General features: G+C 45.3%; 1 protein-coding gene across 1 annotated transcript in view; it reads left to right on the top strand.

Moving 5' to 3' along the window:
* Positions 1 to 20,676, top strand: part of STMN3 (stathmin 3) — a 28,524-nt gene extending 7,848 nt beyond the window's left edge. Inside the window, 5 exon segments of the mRNA XM_073580808.1 lie at positions 5,061 to 5,156; positions 5,237 to 5,412; positions 19,924 to 20,115; positions 20,343 to 20,379; positions 20,382 to 20,676. Coding sequence (XP_073436909.1) covers positions 5,061 to 5,156; positions 5,237 to 5,412; positions 19,924 to 20,115; positions 20,343 to 20,379; positions 20,382 to 20,443 — 563 coding nt within the window. The 3' untranslated portion in view covers positions 20,444 to 20,676.
* Positions 20,677 to 21,817: the final 1,141 nt, after the last annotated feature.

Genomic DNA, 21,817 nt, shown 5'->3' with positions numbered 1-21,817 from the left:
ACAATCGCAGGTTCAAGTCCTCTAAGGCTACACTCCCACACTTTTTTTTTTAGGAATTTCTGAACTTTCTCAACATTTAGATAAAAGTAAAAACTATCCAAGTTTGAGATCGCCATTATCATACTGACCTGGACAATTATATTGCTAGGTCATATTTACAATAAAATGAACGTCATCAAAAAAAAAAAATAATAATAATAATTGCGGAATTACGTTTCTGGCATAATTTCAATGCACTTGGATTTTTTCCCCTATTTTTTTTCCAATATATTGTATGGTAAAAGAATGTTGTCATTCCAATCTACAACTATATTTCTGCTAAAAAAAAACAAAAAACAAGCACTCGTATGGCTTTGTAGACAAATAAATAAAAAAGTAATGGCTCTTGGAAGAAGGGGAGGAAAAAAAAATGCCTGGTCAGAAAGGGATTAATCAAAAAATAAAAGTTACATCTTAATATATACAAGTGAATGGTGGAAGGAAGGCATCTATCTACTTTTTGTTAATTTGCTACTATTGTTCCCTTGTTATTAGCACTTTATTCTTCGCAAACATGATGACGCAGTCTAGCTTTGTATGTATGGCTTGAACTGACATTGTAAGAAACCCTCAGTTATGTGAGTAGGACGCGTCCAATTAAAGAATTAAACAAGTAGTATTGCCTAAACTAATACATTGTAACATATCAGCTGTGAGAGCAGGACTAGGAAAATGAAAGAAAACACAGACATACAGTCATGGCCAAAAGTTTTGAGAATGACACAAATATTATATTTTCACATGATCTGCTGGCCTCTGGTTTTTGTGTGTTTGTCAGATGTTTTTATCACATACAGAAATATAATTGCAATCATATTATGAGTAGCAAAAGGTTATATTGACAGTTAGAATGAGTTAATGCAGCAAGTCAATATTTGCAGTGTTGACCCTTCCTCTTCAGGACCTCAGCAATTCTCCCTGGCATGCTCTCAATCAACTTCTGGATCAAATCCTGACTGATAGCAGTCCATTCTTGCAAAATCAATGCTTTTATTTTGTCTGAATTTGAAGGTTTTTGTTTGTCCACCCGTCTCTTGATGATTGACCACAAGTTCTCAATGGGATTAAGATCTGGGGAGTTTCCAGGCCATGGTCCCAAAATCTCTATGTTTTGTTCCCTGAGCCATTTAGTTATCACCTTTGCTTTATGGCAAGGTGCTCCATCATGTTGAAAAAGGCATTGTTGATTGCCAAACTGCTCTTGGACGGTTGGGAGAAGTGGGCTCTTGGAGGATATTCTGGTACCATTCTTTATTCATGGCTGTGTTTTTAGGCAAGACTGAGAGAGAGCCCATTCCCTTGGCTGAGAAGCAACCCCACACATGAATGGTTTCAGGATGCTTGACAGTTGGCATGAGACAAGACTGGTGGTAGCACTCACCTGGTCTTCTCCGAATAAGCCGTTTTCCAGATGTCCCAAACAATCGAAAAGGGGATTCATCAGAGAAAATGACTTTACCCCAGTCCTCAGCAGTCCACTCCCTGTACCTCTTGCAGAATATCAGTCTGTCCATGATGTTTTTCCTGGAGAGAAGTGGCTTCTTTGTTGCCCTCTTTGAGACCAGGCCTTGCTGCAAGAGTCTCCGCCTCACAGTGCGTGCAGATGCACTCACACCTGCCTGCTGCCATTCCTGAGCAAGCTCTGCACTGCTGGTAGCCCGATCCTGCAGCTGAAACACTTTTAAGAGACGGTCCTGGCGCTTGCTGGTCTTTCTTGGGCGCCCTGGAGCCTTTTTGGCAACAAGGGAACCTCTCTCCTTGAAGTTCTTGATGATGCGATAGATTGTTGACTGAGGTGCAATCTTTCTAGCTGCGATACTCTTCCCTGTTAGGCCATTTTTGTGCAGTGCAATGATGACTGCACATGTTTCTTTAGAGATAACCATGGTTAACAGAAGAGAAACAATGATGCCAAGCACCAGCCTCCTTTTAAATTGTCCAGTGGTGTCATTCTTACTTAATCATGACAGATTGATCTCCAGCCCTGTCCTCATCAACACCCACACCTGTGTTAATGGAGCAATCACTGAAACGATGTTAGCTGGTCCTTTTAAGGCAGGGCTGCAATGATGTTGAAATGTGTTTTGGGGGATAAAGTTCATTTTCTAGGCAAATATTGACTTTGCAAGTAATTGCTGTTAAGCTGATCACTCTTTATAACATTCTGGAGTATATGCAATTGCCATTAGAAAAAATGAAGCAGTAGACTTTGTAAAAATTAATATTTGTGTCATTCTCAAAACTTTTGGCCATGACTGTAGGGTCCCTACAAGGCTCACAGTATATTACCTAGACTGACACACGGGTACTTCTTATCTGAACCTATTCAAATCATGAGGGTGTGGATGTGCAGCGACCACTATTCCGTCAATGGAGCTGTTGGGTGCAGCTCCGAAACTGAGCAGTTCCGGCTGACACTGGAAGCAGCTGATCAGCAGGGGTGTCGTTTGCCGCACCCCCCGATCAGACATTGTTGACCTATCTCCCGGCGCCTGCGCACTGCAGGACTCTGCTCTGCCCTCAACAGGGCAGAGCAGTGCGCCTGCGCAGGAGCCATGACAGGCAGCAAAGAGGACGTCACCGTTAGAAGATGGGAGGCGCCGGACAGGATGGCGACACCCATCAGACTGGACCGAACGCCAGGGTGAGTATAATCTAACTCTTTTTTCTTATCTTTCAGGTTACATTGGGGGCTTATGTACAGCATAACAGACTGCTGTAGATAAGCCCCTGATGGTGGTGCCAGCAGCTGATAGGCGAAAAATAGGGTGACATATTCCCTTTAACAACCATCTGCTACAGGGCCATAACTATAGTGAGTGCAGGGGTTGCAGTTGCATCCAACCCTAGGGCATAAGGGGGCCAAAAGGTCCCTTTGGCCCACATGACCATTATTAATAAAGACCTGTGATAAATAATAATTTTATTTCTATAGTGCTGACTGTTGTGAATTCGCTTTCTGGCCTCCCTCTGGTTATTACTGAAGGTAGTGAAGCTGGTCAGTTCGACAGAAGGGTTGCGAGTTCTCTTTCTGAGCTCCCTCTGGTGGTTATTGGAGGTAATGGAGCTGATCTGATTGACAGAGGCGTGCCACCTGATAATGATGATGACGATTGGACATCTGGGGTTTCAGATTAGGATTTAAGACAGCCGACTCCCTCTATCCCTGCTGGTGATTTTCTTCCTGTTCCTCCTGAGGTCTGATTTCTCCAGCTCTGTCCCTGCATGTTCAGCTGAGTGGTTTATTTGCTATTCTGTTTGCATTTGATCTGGTTTTGTCTATTTCTTCTTGGTGCGGGTCAGCCAGCTCCGGCTGGAGCTGTTGTTGAATCACCGCCCTTATGTTACTGCTTGTGCCAGTTTGTTTTATCCCCTGTTAGATTGGTCTCTTTTTGCTCTGAATTCAGAATATACCAGAGTGCTGATATAGTGGGGGACGAAGTCGTGTGACTTCAGTGTTTTTTGCATCAGACATGTTGGACTTTTTGCAGGGTTTTTTGCGTGATTGCAGACAGTGTCTTTCCTTTCCTGTCCTGTCTAGTCAGTGTGGGCCCCATCATTTGCTCAGTCTATTTTCCTGCCTGTGTTTGTGTTTTCATCTTGTCTCACCTACAATATATGTTTGGGGGCTATCTATTCCTTTGGGGTCTGCTCTGGGGCAGTTTAGATTTCCCCTTTCTTGCTTTAGGCATAGTTAGCTCTCCGGCTGTGCCGAGGCATCTAGGATCATCATAGGTACGCTCCACGGCTGCTAGTTGTGTGGATAGGATCAGGGGTCTGCAATCCACTTAGGTACCAACCTCTCTGGTTTTCTGTGGCTTAGCCTGGACCTGCTCTCCTCCTCGGTGACCCATCCATAACAGCCGACATATTCCGCAGCACTTTACATTATAGAGGGGACTTGGACAGACAATAGACATTACAGCATAACAATCGGGAGGGCGGTAAAGTCACGATGGGGGCAGGCTTTGCAGCTTTGAGAATCTCTCCCCCCATGTGCTCACCCACCTTTCCCCATGTGCTGACTTCTCCCGTCTGTGCTCTCTTCTTTGACCTGTCTACCCCATGTGCTATCCCCCTTGTCTGCTGTCTCTCTCCTTCCTGTGCTGTGTTCTCCCCTCATGTGCTGTCCGTTTGAGCTGTCCCCCCCCCCGTCTCTCTCACCCGTGTCTGACCATGTACATCACATATCACGGCTCCTGGGCAGGGGAGGAAGCAAAAGACAATACTGACATTACAGCAGGAGATCGCAGAGTATACATTTTGTGAGGTAAGATATTGTTTAAAAACAGTCAGTGAAATATATGTCAGTATTGTCTTTTGCTTCCTCCCCTGCAAAGGAGATGTGGTATGCTCCGTCAGACACAGACAATTTTTAAAATTAACTTTCGTTCGTGGGAAAACCCCTTTAATGTGACTAGCTTCCTCTGCCTGTAGACACGTCGCACATCTGCCGCCGGGATCAGCTGAATGATTCACTGCAACTTCACGGAATGTGCGCAGGCGCACTGCGACGGTGTTCCGCTGGTGGTACCGCGCAAGAGGCTGCGTGAGTGTAAGTGTGAGAGAGTGTGAGGGTGAATGTGAGTGTGTGGGTGTGACTGTGAATGTGTGAGTGTGTGTGTGTGTGTGGTGCGTATAGAGTGTGTGTGTGTGTGTGGTGTGACGGTGTTCCGCTGGTGGTACTAAACAATAGGTTGGTACCAGCAGCAGTTTTCATATTGAGACACCCATCACTTGGGTGTCCCAATATGGCGGTCGGTGAACTTCCTCCACTTGCAATTCTGGGATACGGTGACATCTGGACAGAACAGGAAATTAAAACATTACAAGGCAATTATATAGATACAAAAAAATGTTGCGAACACATTTCATCTCATTATGCGGATTCTTCAGGGGGTGATAGGTCTGTAGCTGATATACCAAATGAAGAGGGAGGCTCTTAGTGGTGTGAAATACCAGTGAGCAATGAATGATTTTTTAAAGGGATTCTTCATTGAGTCATTTATTCTCTCTTGCAGCCTACAAAGAGAAAATGAAGGAGCTGTCTATGCTGTCCCTGATCTGCTCCTGCTTTTACTCGCAGCCTCATCCCAAGACAATCACCGAATATGAAGGTCCGAAAACCTCCTATATCCATCCTGAGGAAGTCTATTCTAGTGTCTTGATAATGATAATGGTCTTTATGTGTCCATAGACATGGAGGTGAAGCAGCTGAATAAAAGGTCGTCAGGGCAGAGCTTTGAGGTGATCTTGAAATCTCCTTCAGACTTGTCCCCCGATGGTCCTCCACTGGCCATCTCTCCTAGGAAGAGGGAGGTTTCCTTGGAAGAACTGCAGAAGAGGCTGGAGGCTGCTGAAGAGAGGAGAAGGGTAACTTTATAGATGTCCTAACTATATTTGTTCTCTTCTGTAGTTTTAGGAAGGTGCCCAGGTTGTGCCACACTGCAATATGCCAGGCATGTTCTGCTATATAATAATATAATGGGGTAGTATGGATTGCCAGCACCTGGGCCAAGGAAACTATTTTGCACCCCTAACATGTCCCTGTTAGCACTCCCTGAATCCCTTCCAATACAGGAAAAGATATATATCTTTGTACCGTGTTAGCCAGTAGATAGAAGAATATTCAGAATTGAGAGTCCTCAGTGGTTGATACCTTTTTAATGACTAACTGAAAAGATGGTAACAAATTGCAACCTTTCGAGACTACTCAGGTCTCTTCATCAGGCTAGACTTCAGGTCTCTTCAGATGTTGTATTAGTCTATGCCTGATGAAGAGACCTGAGTAGTCTCAAAAGCTTGCAATTTGTTACCATCTTTTCAGTTAGTCATTAAAAGGTATCAACCACTGAGGACTCTCAATTCTAAATATTCTTCCCTTCCAATTGTCAACTACTAACCCCCCTAACCTCCAACCACATGTATTGTATGTTCAGGAAATTATTGATGTCATTTTAGTTTACACTTTGACTATCTAGTTTTGTTTTCTTTTAGATGTAATCAGACATAACATTAAAAAAATGAGAAAGCTAAATATTGTAAACATTTTTACTTTCTATTACATTTTTGTAAGTAATTATTTTATTACCCATCCTGAGCCGTAACCCTAGCACTATGCCAGCCTCTAACCCTAGTAAAGGTTGTAATAAGTGTAAAAACGTAAAAGCCAATACCATCTTCATTCATTAGCTGCTCAGCTTCCGTCATCTCGGCCACCACTTATGCAGTGCGCAGCAGAGGAGATGAGTTTTATTCATCGGCTGCTACAGTCTACACAAGGGGAATGTCACTACTGACAGCGGTATAAAGAAATTGCACCCAAAACAGGAAATAACGATTCATTATATATTAAATGGGGGGGTCTCTAAAGTAGATAAAACTTAACTTTTATTATTCTAAAATCTGACCAGCATGATCATACATGAAAAATGTAACTGAGAATAATTGGGACAGGAGGATTTATATTATTCACTTCTGTAGCGGCATTAATTCCTCAGCGCTTTACATCAGATATAGCTCCCTGTCATAGCTGTAGATATAGAATATTGTTCCTACCTCTCTGGGTAATCACAAGCTAATTAGATATTAGTCACAGCCATTTAGACTGATAAAGCCTATAGCTAGACAGCAGAAAGGAGAGGAAGGCCTGATAGATAAGAGCAGCACAAAGAGAAGAAACACTAAACTCACTGGCCACCATGGATGTGGAATCTTTGTACTCTAATATCCCACACCAAGATGGATTAAATGCCTGCAAATTCTTCATGGAAAACACAGGGACTGATGCTGATGCTGTGGTGAAACTTATAAAATTCATCCTCACCCACAATTACTTTGAATTTGACAACAAGATCTATCTACAGGAGACTGGCACAGCTATGGGAAGTCAAATGGCTCCACAGTATGCAAATCTTTTCATGGCCAAGCTTGATTTATCACCTTATTGGGGGACACAGATAACCATGGGTGTATGCTGCTGCTGCTAGGAGGCTAACACTATGCAAAACAAGAAACTTAGCTCCTCCCCGGCAGTATACACCCACCGACAGGCACCAAGCACCCCAGTTTGTGCTTAGTGTCTGTAGGAGGCGGACCGGGATCTCCCCAGATCCGCATTTAATCATTTTCTTTTCAGGTTTTTGTTGTGTTTTTTAATGTTTTCCCCTTTATTTTCCAGATACAGCATCAGGAAACGGGATGTGAGTTCATCCTGCTTTTCCTTTTAATGCGGCTGAGCGAGCAATGTGGTATTGCCCACATCGCAACTCTCAGGTCCGCAGGCAGGACCTTCCCCTATCACCCTCGGGTGCTAGGGGCCATGGATGGACGATTCTAGCCGATTCCCCTCCTCATCCCTCTCCTAGGACAGGGTGAGAGGAAGACGGCGGTCGCCAGCGGTGACGTTTCCCCTGACACTGGGGTTGGAGTCGTCTTCTGCACCATACGGATGGTGCGGGTACTGAGGATCGCCTCTCCCAGCGGCCTGCGCTCTATCGTGGGCCCCTGCGGTCAGCCTCGTCAGGGACATCAGGTAAGCTTCTGAATGTTCCCTTCAGCCCCGCTCTCATAGACCTATCAAGGACTTCTGCAATCAAGTACAGCGAGTACCTCACTCCTCCTTTTGACACGGCGCTCTGACGCGCGGCCCTCCTGTCGCGGGGGGGTTCCGCCGGGGGGGGCGCTGCCTCGGTCTGCGTCCCCTGTCCTCAGTATTCAGCCCAGAGTGAGTTCTCCTTTAACTGCGGTAGTAGGCATCCCGGGCACGCCGTCGCTAGTGAAAGCAGAGGGAGCACTTTCACTTTCATTTTCAAAGAGGTCCTCCCTCTCCCTGTGCGCGCGCTTTCTTCGCGCGCTTCTACAGCCTATCTCAGGGCTCCTTTCTCTTTAGCCCTGTCAGCGTGTCATTAACCACGCCCCCTCCCCGGGTCTCAGCCAATCGCGCAGTGCGGGGGCTAAGCTCCGTCCACCGCCAGCGTTTTCTTCCTGGATTTCCAGAGCTTCTTCCTCCTTCTCTCTGGATTTTTGCTTGGGGGCCACAACGCTAGTGTGTCTGCTTCTGAACCTCGGTAGGCTCGACTCTGACTCTCCCTGACGCTTAACTTAGCTCCCCCCCGCAGTTTCTTTCAGGTAGTGTTTCTACCACTGAGACTTATGCCCAACCCGGCAAGGGCCTTCTGCTCCAGACCCACCGCTACTCACTACGCCTGCGCGCGCTGTAAAAAGAAGTGGGCTTCGGGTCAGTCGTCTCCCCTCTGCCCGTCTTGCAGCCCTTCCGCCATGTCTGCCCCTCAGGAGCACTCCGAACCCCGGGTGGAGACCACCCCACCCCCTGAATGGGCTGTGGCGATGTCTCAGTCAGTTTCTGATCTGACAAAAGTGTCTCAATCGCTGGTCCAGGTCTTAGAGCGGTTACCTCAGTTATCTGCAGTCACCTGTGCACCGACCGCCTCTCATAGTGAGTCGACAGCACCGGACCGTGACCCTCAGACGGACAGACCAGGTAGGGGCTCTAGGAAGCGGGTCCTGTCTGGCTCTTCTTCCAGTTCGCAGGGTCCCTCCGCTTCTCTCAGGCTACGCTCCTCGTCTCCCTCATCGGCAGACGATCCTGGGTCAGACAAAGATTCACAATCTGGATCAGACTCCGAGGCGGACAATATAGCTAGATTTCGGGATATGGTAGATAGTCTCATATCGGCTATATACCAAACACTCAAGATAAAGGAGGATAAGGCCCCCCCTCAGGAATGCTCTGTTTCCCTTAAGAAAGCGAGGCCTCGAACCTTTCCTAATAACAAGGATTTCGACACTTCCTTAGCCAATCACTGGCAACATCCTGAGAAACGTTTTTCAGGCCGCAAGTACTTAGATGTACTTTATCCCTTCGATGCGGATCTAGTCACGAAATGGACCAAGGCTCCCGAGGTAGATCCACCAGTCTCTCGTATTTCCTCTAAGACGGTTCTTTCCCTTCCGGATGGAGCTTCTCTTAAGGACCCATCAGACAGGCAAATAGAGTCGTTGGCTAAGTCAATCTTTGAGGCATCCGGCGCATCCCTCTGTCCTATCTTCGCATCCGCTTGGGTGGCGAAAGTCATTTCGGCTTGGGCAAAAATTCTGCGCAGGGGCATTTCAGCGGCAGCTCCTCAGGACGAGCTGGCAGATTTAGCAGACCAAATTAATCATGCAGGCAAGTACCTTTTGGCCGCCTCCTTGGACGCGGCAGGGTACGTAGCTAGAGCTAACAGCAACATTGTGGCCGTACGCCGCATCCTTTGGTTGAAGTCTTGGAATGCGGATACCACCTCAAAGAAGTCGCTCACCAACCTGGCATTTCACGGTACTATGCTCTTTGGCGCCAAGCTGGATCAGATAATCTGGGATGCCACTGGTGGAAAGAGCACTTCCCTTTCCCAGACCCGCCCTAAGAGGTTCTTTAACAGGAAGGTTTCTCAGCCTTTTCGGTCCTTTCGCCCCTTCTCTCCCGCAGAAGGTTCATCCCAGCAGGACCGGAACACTGCTTTCAGGGACCGCGGAGAAAGCCATCTTATAAGCCGGCCCCTTGCTGGAGATCCAGAGGTCAGCCTTCCAGGTCCTCAGGCTCTCGATCCGGAAGGTTTTCATCTAAGTGACGGGTCACCCCCACCTGGAAAGCTTTCCAGGGTGGGAGGCAGACTTTCCTTTTTCAGGGGCGCGTGGCTATCCGTTGTCAACGACGCTTGGGTCAGGGAAATCATCACATCCGGATACAAAATCGAGTTTTCTTCCCTCCCAAACAGTCGTTTCTGTCTGTCTCGATCCCCAAGACAGCTATCACAGGTTCCAGGGTTTCTTCAGGCCGTCTCCTCTCTCCTTTCCGCCGGGGTCATCGTTCCCGTTCCTACAAACGAACGGTTTTTAGAGTTCTACTCGAATCTCTTCGTAGTCCCGAAAAAGGACGGTTCTCTTCGTCCAATTTTGGACCTCAAGCTGCTCAATCGCCACGTGAAGATCTGCCACTTCAAGATGGAGTCTCTGCGTTCGGTAATAGCCTCGATGGAGCCTGGAGAGTTTCTCTGCTCGGTGGACATACAGGATGCCTACCTCCACATCCCCATTTCTCTGCGGCATCAGAGATACCTCTGCTTTGCGATTCAGAACAATCACTATCAGTTTGCGGCCCTTCCCTTCGGCCTAGCCTCCGCCCCTCGTGTCTTTACGAAGGTGATGGCAACAGTCATGGCCATCCTTCGATCCAGAGGGATTTTTATCATCCCTTACCTGGACGATCTCCTGATCAAGGGCTCGTCCCGCCAAGACTGTCTTCACAGTCTTCACATAACCTTGGATGCCCTCAGACGCCTCGGATGGATAGTCAACAAGGACAAGTCCACTCTGCGCCCTACCCAGCGTCTGACCTTTTTGGGCATGGAGTTCGATATGAATCTAGCCCGAGTGTTTCTACCGAGGGACAAGTTTTCAACCCTTCGCAAGGGGATCCAGTCCCTTCAACGCTCGAGGATCATGTCCCTTCGGTCCTGCATGAGAGTCCTGGGGAAGATGATAGCCTCTATGGAAGCAGTGCCCTTTGCACAATTCCACTCTCGCCCTCTCCAACTGTTCCTCCTGTCAGTCTGGGACAAGACCTCGTTTTCTCTGGATCGCCCCATTCTTCTTCCGCTCAGAGTCAGACAATCGCTGACTTGGTGGACGTTGCCGGCGTCAGTTCTCCGCGGAAGATCCTTTCTCCCGCCTCGGTGGCAGGTCATCACCACCGATGCCAGTCTCCTAGGATGGGGGGCGGTCTACTATCAGAGAACGGCCCAAGGGCGTTGGAACGCCCAGGAGACTCTTCTGCCCATCAACCTTCTAGAGATCAGGGCAATCTTCCTCGCTCTCCTTCGTTGGCAGCATCTTCTCGTAGGCAAACCGGTCCGCATTCAGTCAGACAACGCCACGGCCGTGGCGTACATAAACCACCAGGGCGGTACTCGCAGCAGGCAGGTGATGTCAGAAGTGGCAAGGATACTCCGTTGGGCAGAGCGTCACGTGCCGGCGATTTCCGCCGTTCACATTCCAGGGGTGGAAAACTGGGCAGCCGACTTCTTGAGTCGCCAAGGTCTAGCGTCAGGCGAATGGTCCCTTCATCCCACAGTCTTCAGTCAGATACAGTGGGGCAAAAAAGTATTTAGTCAGTCAGCAATAGTGCAAGTTCCACCACTTAAAAAGATGAGAGGCGTCTGTAATTTACATCATAGGTAGACCTCAACTATGGGAGACAAACTGAGAAAAAAAATCCAGAAAATCACATTGTCTGTTTTTTTTTTTCATTTTATTTGCATATTATGGTGGAAAATAAGTATTTGGTCAGAAACAAGCAATCAAGATTTCTGGCTCTCACAGACCTGTAACTTCTTCTTTAAGAGTCTCCTCTTTCCTCCACTCATTACCTGTAGTAATGGCACCTGTTTAAACTTGTTATCAGTATAAAAAGACACCTGTGCACACCCTCAAACAGTCTGACTCCAAACTCCACTATGGTGAAGACCAAAGAGCTGTCAAAGGACACCAGAAACAAAATTGTAGCCCTGCACCAGGCTGGGAAGACTGAATCTGCAATAGCCAACCAGCTTGGAGTGAAGAAATCAACTGTGGGAGCAATAATTAGAAAATGGAAGACATACAAGACCACTGATAATTTCCCTCGATCTGGTGCTCCACGCAAAATCCCACCCCGTGGGGTCAGAATGATCACAAGAACGGTGAGCAAAAATCCCAGAACCACGCTGGGGGACCTAGTGAATGAACTGCAGAGAGCTTGGACCAATGTAACAAGGCCTACCATAAGTAACACACTACGCCACCATGGACTCAGATCCTGCAGTGCCAGACATGTCCCACTGCTTAAGCCTGTACATGTCCGGGCCCGTCTGAAGTTTGCTAGAGAGCATTTGGATGATCCAGAGGAGTTTTGGGAGAATGTCCTATGGTCTGATGAAACCAAACTGGAACTGTTTGGTAGAAACACAACTTGTCGTGTTTGGAGGAAAAAGAATACTGAGTTGCATCCATCAAACACCATACCTACTGTAAAGCATGGTGGTGGAAACATCATGCTTTGGGGCTGTTTCTCTGCAAAGGGGCCAGGACAACTGATCCGGGTACATGAAAGAATGAATGGGGCCATGTATCGTGAGATTTTGAGTGCAAACCTCCTTCCATCAGCAAGGGCATTGAAGATGAAACGTGGCTGGGTCTTTCAACATGACAATGATCCAAAGCACACCGCCAGGGCAACGAAGGAGTGGCTTCGTAAGAAGCATTTCAAGGTCCTGGAGTGGCCTAGCCAGTCTCCAGATCTCAACCCTATAGAAAACCTTTGGAGGGAGTTGAAAGTCCGTGTTGCCAAGCGAAAAGCCAAAAACATCACTGCTCTAGAGGAGATCTGCATGGAGGAATGGGCCAACATACCAACAACAGTGTGTGGCAACCTTGTGAAGACTTACAGAAAACGTTTGACCTCTGTCATTGCCAACAAAGGATGTATCACAAAGTATTGAGATGAAATTTTGTTTCTGACCAAATACTTATTTTCCACCATAATATGCAAATAAAATGAAAAAAAAACAGACAATGTGATTTTCTGGATTTTTTTTTCTCAGTTTGTCTCCCATAGTTGAGGTGTACCTATGATGTAAATTACAGATGCCTCTCATCTTTTTAAGTGGTGGAACTTGCACTATTGCTGACTGACTAAATACTTTTTTGCCCCACTGTATGCCAGCGTTGGGGCACCCCGGACGTCGATCTCATGGCATCTCGGATGAACAACAAGGTTCCTCACTTTGTAGCCAGGTCCAGGGATCCTTTAGCCGTCGGTTACGACGCCCTAGTAATTCCGTGGTCCCAGTTCCAACTACCTTACCTGTTTCCTCTGCTTGCCCTGATCCCAAGAGTGGTCAAAAAGATAAAGTCAGAGGGCATCCCAGTCATCTTAGTGGCTCCAGACTGGCCGAGACGCCCTTGGTACGCAGCGTCGGTGAACATGCTCGCGGACGTCCCCTGGAGGCTTCCAGACCGTCCAGATCTTCTCTCGCAAGGCCCCCTTTACCACCAGAGTTCTCAGTCTCTGAGTTTAACGGCATGGCCGTTGAGGCCGCGATTCTGAGGGAATCAGGGTTTTCCGACCGGGTCATTCAGACCTTGATTAAGGCTCGGAAGCCGGCTTCCTCCAGCATTTGCCATAGGTACTGGAAGGCCTTTTTTCGTTGGTGTGACGAGCACGATGTTTTTCCACTATCATTCTCCATTCCCCCATTCTTGGTTTCCTCCAATCCGGTTTGGATGCGGGCCTATCCCTCAGTACCCTCAAAGGCCAGGTGTCTGCCCTAGCAATCCTCTTCCAGAAGGATCTAGCTTCCTTACCGCAAGTGAAGACTTTTCTCCAAGGAGTCGCCCATGTGGCTCCTCCTCATCGTTCTCCGATAGATCCATGGAATCTCAATCTTGTTCTTGGCGCTCTCCAGAAGGTGCCGTTCGAGCCAATCCAGGATATCCCTCTGTCTTTTCTTTCATGGAAGGTGGCTTTTCTAATCGCCATTACATCCATCAGGAGAGTTTCTGAGCTGGCGGCCTTATCCTGTCGTTCTCCGTACCTTATCCTCCACCAAGATAAGGTCGTTCTCAGGACAGTTCCTTCTTTCCTTCCGAAAGTGGTATCTCCCTTTCACATTATCGAAGATATCGTCCTTCCATCGTTTTGTCCTGCGCCTGCTCATCCTCTGGAAAAGTCACTCCACAAACTGGATGTAGTGAGAGTCTTGCGTGTTTACCTTGCCAGGACCGCTTCCTTTCGCCAATCTGATTCCTTGTTTGTCATTTCTGAGGGTCGCTGGAAAGGTCTTCCGGCTTCCAAATCCACAATTGCGCGTTGGATTCGGTCTACCATCCTGGAGGCCTACCGTCTTCAGGAGAAACGGCCCACTCCACCCGGGCTGTAGGGGCTTCTTGGGCTGTGCGGCACCAGGCTTCGGCCTTACAACTCTGCAGGGCCGCGACCTGGTCATCTTTGCACACCTTTGCGAGGTTCTACAGGGTTCATACCCAGGCCTCGTCTGATGCAGCTCTTGGTAGGAAGGTTCTGCAGGCGGCGGTGGCGCATCGACCGACCTAAGCCCTTCCTTATTTCATTCCTTTATTGTGGTTCCCACCCTCGGGACTGCTTTGGAACGTCCCATGGTTATCTGTGTCCCCCAATAAGGCGATAAAGAAAGAGGGATTTTGGGTTCTTACCGTAAAATCTCTTTCTTGGAGCCTTCATTGGGGGACACAGCACCCTCCCTGTTTAAGTAGTACCGTGTTGGGTCTGAGAGTCCCTTGTTGAGTTGGTACATATGTTTATGGTTTTTGGTTGCTTCTCCTACTGCTTTTTTCACCAACTGAGGTGCTTGGAGCCTGTCGGTGGGTGTATACTGCCGGGGAGGAGCTAAGTTTCTTGTTTTGCATAGTGTCAGCCTCCTAGCAGCAGCAGCATACACCCATGGTTATCTGTGTCCCCCAATGAAGGCTCCAAGAAAGAGATTTTACGGTAAGAACCCAAAATCCCTCTTTTGTCCTCATGCCCCATCAGGCCCCTGGCCTACTACCGCTTCATTGATGATATTTTAATCATCTGGACGGAGTCTGAGCAACAGCTAAAGACGTTCCACGAACAGTTTAATCAATTTCATCCCACCATCAATTTAACACTCAACTACTCTAGCACTGAGATTAACTTTTTGGACACCATCATTAAGCTAAAAAACAATGAAATAGAGACATCCCTGTATCAGAAGCCAATCGATCGTCCAGCATACCTTAAATGGGACAGTTTCCATCCAAAACACATAAAGAACTCTTATCTATAGTCAAGCCATCCAAAACACATAACGAACTCTTATCTATAGTCAAGCCATCAGATACAATCGTATATGTTCCAACCCCATGGATAGAGACAAACACCTTGGTTGCCTCAAAAAGACCTTTTTGAATCAGGGCTACCATCCAAGAACAATTGAAAACCAAATTACAAGAGCCAGCAGAATGTCAAGGAATCACCTGCTACATTACAAAGCTAAAGAAGAAAATAACCGGGTGCCTCTAGTAGTCACCTACAACCCAAATCTGGAAGTGCTAAGGGGAGCTGCACGGAAATTACAACCTTTACTACAAAAAGATGCCCGACTACAATCCATTTTTCCAGACCCCTCACTACTTTGCATTAGGCAGCCCCCAAATCTAAGAAGCATCATTTTCAGAAGCTCCCTGTCCTCTACAACAGCTGCAGGAACCTTTCCTTGCAACCAGAAAAAATGTAAAACCTGTCCATCTATAATGACCACGGACAAGATAAAGATCCCCAATTCACATCAGGACTACAAGATCCCAGGTACTTTCAGCTGCACTACATCTAATGTGGTGTACTTAATTATTTGTACTAAATGTCCAACTGGGGGTCTGTATGTGGGGGAGACAGGGCAAAAGCTTAGAACAAGGATGAATGGTCATCGTCACACAATAAGAGAAAAAAGAATGGATCTACCTGTGGCAAAACATTTTTGCATGCTGGACCACAACACCAGGGATATGAAATTACTGGTATTGAAAGGTAATGTCATGGCAACGTGTGTCTGGACGCAGCGGTCACCGCAAGGCGAACCCATAACACACGTGACCCAGGATACAGCGCCTCCAGTGGGGCGAATTTAAATAATAATACGTGCAGATGGATACGCCGCCTCCACCTGGCGAATTTAGGTATTACACGTTATAAATACATTCTGGAAACCCCGCCTCCAGTATGGCGAATTTAAATAATAAGGGGGAACCTGGGAAACATTAACAATGGTGGGCCCTGCGATAGGGAATGGGGACATGGAGACCTCCTGCACTCCGCTGAGCCAGTGTCCCTGCACTCCTCACATTCCCTATACAGGCTCCGCACCTGTCGCCGCACGCGTACCTTAAACCCTTGCTCGCCCTGACCCTAAACCCTCACTAGGGAATTGGTCGGTGCGGAGACTAATCCCACCACTGCACTAGAGACACAAAAGGAAAGAAAACAATACAGGGGAAACACCACTTAGCTTTATGCTCTTTGCTTATGCTCCTGCAACAGAGCCCCACCACCTGCGTGCGTCTTCTCCTCCACCCGGATCCATCACCATCCTGGATCCTACACCATAGTGCAGCCTTGGAGCAGAGTCCAATACCAGTTGCAGCAGTCCAGTCACAGAGTCCCAAGGATGAGGCAGCCTCTGCCAAGAGTCTAAGCATGCTTTAGTCCAGCTCTCGGCAACCAAGTCAAGCATGCCGAGTGCAACTCTCTCCATAGTCGCCACTCCACCAAGCCATGCACGCACTTCCCGCCGACACCATAAACTGCGACTCCTCCACGCCATGCCAGCAATTCCTGCAGACACCATTAGCTGCCACTCGTCTCCTCTGGCTGACTGCGCAGGACTCCTCTTCAGCTCCATCCTTCCACCAGGCTCTCACAAACTCAGAATCAATCAATCAATGAATATCACCAGCCGTGATTGCACACCCTGAGACTCATTTATAGAGCCCCACACCTGAATTATAATTACAGAGAACTTTAAACTGAAAACCTAAGGTGCGATACCACTAACCACCACCAGGGACAGTCAAGTCACCTTGGCAACTTGCCAAAAGGAAAAAAGTTCACTCTGTGCTTTTAAAACTGTCAGATCACTTCAGATCATGACAGGTAACTTCAAATGTCAGAGAGAAAGAGTCTGTGAGTATAAATTTATGACACTCTCAATGCTTGAATGAATGTGTCGCATGGATTTATGTCTTTTTACATCAATTAAGGAATTTGCTCCAAGACCTTGTGGGGGCATCACAACACATTAGGAGACCCCAATCAGAGGACAATAAAACATCCAGACTCCTTATCTATGAACTGGTCCAATATTTATGTTTCTCCCTCTCCCATAATCATAATTCTGCTTCACGTCACTTGTCTCATCTATTGCATTTTTTCTGTGCTGTATTGTGCATAAATATGTGACTCTTCAGATTTTGTATTAGTCTATGCCTGATGAAGAGACCTGAGTAGTCTAGAAAGTTTGCAATGTGTTACCATCTTTTCAGTTAGCCATTAAAAGGTATCAACCACTGAGGACTCTCAATTCTGAATATTTTTTTAAACTCACTGCAGTAACTTTGACTAAATGTCCCTCCCCACAAATATCCCTACACGTTACATCATAAGTGTAGCTGCCTGGAATCATCAGGGGCTCAGCACAACAATTAACAAATATCCAGACTGACAATTAATTAGTGCACACAGTGGCAGCTCATTCTGCTGAGAGCATTGTCATCTTGGCTGCTGCATATCATGTTGACTGCTGGGATCTGGTTCTAATTTGGCACTTTCTTACACTTTGAGACCTGGACAACTGCCCCTGTGCCACTTCACCCCACCACTGGCTGATAGAAGTTAGACCTCTTGTATAGAGTGATGTGGAGCATGCTGGTATAACCTGGGTATATTCTGTATATAATTATATATGTACAGCTGGTATAAGTTATACATATTGTATATAGTGATATGGAGCATGCTGGTATAACCTGGGTATCTCCTGTATACAATTATATATGTACAGCTGGTATAATTTATACATCTTCTGTATATAGTGATATGGAACATGCTGGTATAACCTGGGTATCTCCTGTATATAATTATATATGTACAGCTGGTATAAGTTATACATCTTCTGTATATAGTGATATGGAGCATGCTGATATAACCTGGGTATCTCCTGTATATAATTATATATGTACAGCTGGTATAAGTTATACATCTTCTGTATATAGTGATATGGAGCATGCTAGTATAACCTGGGCATCTCCTGTATATAATTATATATGTACAGCTGGTATAAGTTATGCATCTTCTGTATATAGTGATATGGAGCCTACTGGTATAACCTGGGTATATTCTGTATATGATTATATATGTATAACTGGTATTAGTTATACATCTTCTGTATATAGTGATATAGAGCCTGCTGGTATAACCTCTGTATATTCTGTATATAATTATATATGTACAGCTGGTATAAGTTATACATCTTCTGTATATAGTGATATGGAGCATGCTGGTATAACCTGGGTATCTCCTGTATATAATTATTTATGTACAGCTGGTATAAGTTATACATCTTCTGTATATAGTGATATGGAGCCTGCTGGTATAACCTGGGTATCTCCTGTATATAATTATATATGTACAGCTGGTATAAGTTATACATCTTCTGTATATAGTGATATGGAGCCTGCTGGTATAACCTGGGTATCTCCTGTATATAATTATATATGTACAGCTGGTATTAGTTATACATCTTCTGTATATAGTGATATGGAGCCTGCTGGTATAACCTGGGTATCTCCTGTATATAATTATATATGTACAGCTGGTATAAGTTATACATCTTCTGTATATAGTGATATGGAGCATGCTGGTATAACCTGGGTATCTCCTGTATATAATTATATATGTACAGCTGGTATAAGTTATACATCTTCTGTATATAGTGATTTGGAGCATGCTGGTATAACCTGGGTATCTCATGTATATAATTATATATGTACAGCTGGTATAAGTTATACATCTTCTGTATATAGTGATATGGAGCATGCTGGTATAACCTGGGTATATTCTGTGTATAATTATATATGTACAGCTGGTATAAGTTATACATCTTCTGTATATAGTGGTATGGAGCATGCTGGTATAACCTGGTAATCTCCTGTATATAATTATATATGTACACCTGGTATAAGTTATACATCTTCTGTATATAGCGAAATGGAGCATGCTGGTATAACCTGGGTATATTCTGTATATAATTATATATGTACAGCTGGTATGAGTTATACCTCTTCTGTAGTGATATGGAGCATGCTGGTATAACCTGGGTATCTCCTGTATATAATTATATATGTACAGCTGGTATAAGTTATACATCTTCTGTATATAGTGATATGGAGCCTGCTGGTATAACCTGGGTATCTCCTGTATATAATTATATATGTACAGCTGGTATTAGTTATACATCTTCTGTATATAGTGATATGGAGCCTGCTGGTATAACCTGGGTATCTCCTGTATATAATTATATATGTACAGCTGGTATAAGTTATACATCTTCTGTATATAGTGATATGGAGCATGCTGGTATAACCTGGGTATCTCCTGTATATAATTATATATGTACAGCTGGTATAAGTTAGACATCTTCTGTATATAGTGATTTGGAGCATGCTGGTATAACCTGGGTATCTCATGTATATAATTATATATGTACAGCTGGTATAAGTTATACATCTTCTGTATATAGTGATATGGAGCATGCTGGTATAACCTGGGTATATTCTGTGTATAATTATATATGTACAGCTGGTATAAGTTATACATCTTCTGTATATAGTGATATGGAGCATGCTGGTATAACCTGGGTATATTCTGTGTATAATTATATATGTACACCTGGTATAAGTTATACATCTTCTGTATATAGCGAAATGGAGCATGCTGGTATAACCTGGGTATATTCTGTATATAATTATATATGTACAGCTGGTATAAGTTATACATCTTCTGTATATAGCGAAATGGAACATGCTGGTATAACCTGGGCATCTTCTGTATATAATTATTGATATACAGCTGGTATAAGGCATACGCCTTCTGGATACAATTACATGGAGCATGCTGGCATAACGTGAGCATCTTCTGTATATAGTTGTATATGTACAGCCGGTACAACCTGGGTATCGGTTACATACATTTTGCAGATGGTCTTTTCCTATCATATGACTCATCTTTTCCCTCAGACCCAGGAAGCTCATGTTCTGAAACAGCTTGCTGAGAAGAGGGAACACGAGCGGGACGTTCTACACAGGGCAATAGAAGACAATAACAACTTCAGCAAAATGGCAGAGGAAAAACTCAACTACAAGATGGAGCTGAGCAAGGAGATACGTGATGCCCACTTGGCAGCTCTCAGGGAGCGTCTCCGCGAGAAGGTATCCACCAAATCACTGACATTTCATTACACAGACACAATTTTTTTTTACTCTAATTGCATCGACTTGGCAGCAATCAGAATGGTAAACTAATTACCAGAAAATCTATGCATGCTGTCAGTGAATAGAGACTACCATTAAGCCATTTTGAGAGTATTAGAACTCGCCACCCCAGCTTTAGTGAGGATTGTCTTATTGTATGATAATCTGTGGTTTTGTCTTTCCAGGAGATTCATGCAGAGGAGGTTCGCAAGAACAAGAAGCAGGGGGAGGAGAAGTCTGGATAGGGGCCGCCGCCGCTGTTGACTTCCATGCCAGCTCTCAATAAGAAAACAGCAAACAAAACTATTTTATGTACATGTCATTTGTTATTTCATCACACAATCCCTCCCCGTCTGCCCCCCATCCCTCCTGATCTGTCATCATCATGACCCGGTCGCCCTGGAGTAATGAGGTTCATAAGGTTATGCCATACGGTTCGCACGTCTGCAGATTCTTCCAGAGAATTATGCCCCTCGCATATTTTATTTTTAAACCATATAAATTACAATTGTTCGACCATTTGGCGTCCAGTTTATTGTGTGATATAAGCAACGACTGAGAAGAGTTAAAAATGGGATTCAAAGGGGACATAACACAAGAGGAATGGGAATTAACATGGACGTTTAGGGGCTCCATTAAATTAGGTTTGACTCCTTAGGGCTCATACTCACATGCAAGAAACTCGGACAAGTCTCACACATCAATACCCGGAACTGCCGCCGGCGCTCGGATCGGAGCGTTCAGCTGCATGGATTTCTATGCAGCTGAACGCTCCGATCCGAGTGCTGGCGGCTGTGCCGGGTATTGACATGTAAGACTTGTCCGAGTTTCTTGCATGTGAGTATGAACCCATAGAGTGATTTTTCCCACGAACAAAGTTCATTTTAACTAGAGATCAGCGAATTTGTTCAGGTCCCCTCTTGTTCGGCAAGCTATAACGCTTACTGAATAAACTGCAGAGGGAACCCGGAAACATGGAGCGCGCCGGCTGATCAGCTCCGACAATATGGCCATGTGAAGGCTTGTTTTTTTGCAGGACAAGTTGTACTTGGGAACGACACCATTGGTTTAGTCATATAGTGTGCTGGAAAATGGGAAAAAAATTCAAAGTGCGGTGAAATTGCAGAAAAGGGAAATTCCACAATTGTTTTTTGTTTTGCTATCTTACCAAGTTCACTAAATGCTAAAACTGACCAGCCATTATAATTCTCCAGGTCATTTTGAGTTCGTAGATATCAAACATGTTTAGGTTCTTTTTTATTTAAGTGGTGACAAAAAAATCCAAAGTTTCTAAAAAAAAAAAAAAAGTTGCCATTTTCCGAGACCCGTAGCGTCTCCATTTTTCGTGCTGACGTTTTTATTGATACCAGTTTGGTGCAGATATGATCTTTTGATCGCTCGTTATTACATTTTAATGTAATGTTGTGGCGACCAAAACAAAGTAATTCTAGCATTTTGATTTTTATTCTCGCTATCCCGTTTACCGATTGCATTAATTCTTTTTATATATTGATAGATCGGGTGATTCTGAACTCGGTGATGCCAAATATGGTTGTTTTTTTTATTCGTTTATTGAACTTCAGGACATAAAACATGTACAACATACAATTGGCCCATGTTAATAAACATTTTCCACAGAGCATACATGTTTCCATCCATT

This window comes from Dendrobates tinctorius, unplaced genomic scaffold, assembly GCF_039654945.1.
Source record: "Dendrobates tinctorius isolate UK_male_01 unplaced genomic scaffold, ASM3965494v1 ptg000065l, whole genome shotgun sequence".
Classification (NCBI taxonomy): Eukaryota; Metazoa; Chordata; class Amphibia; order Anura; family Dendrobatidae; genus Dendrobates; species Dendrobates tinctorius.
The sequence above is the reverse complement of the archived record's forward strand: the minus strand, read 5'-3'. Positions and strand labels throughout refer to the sequence as shown.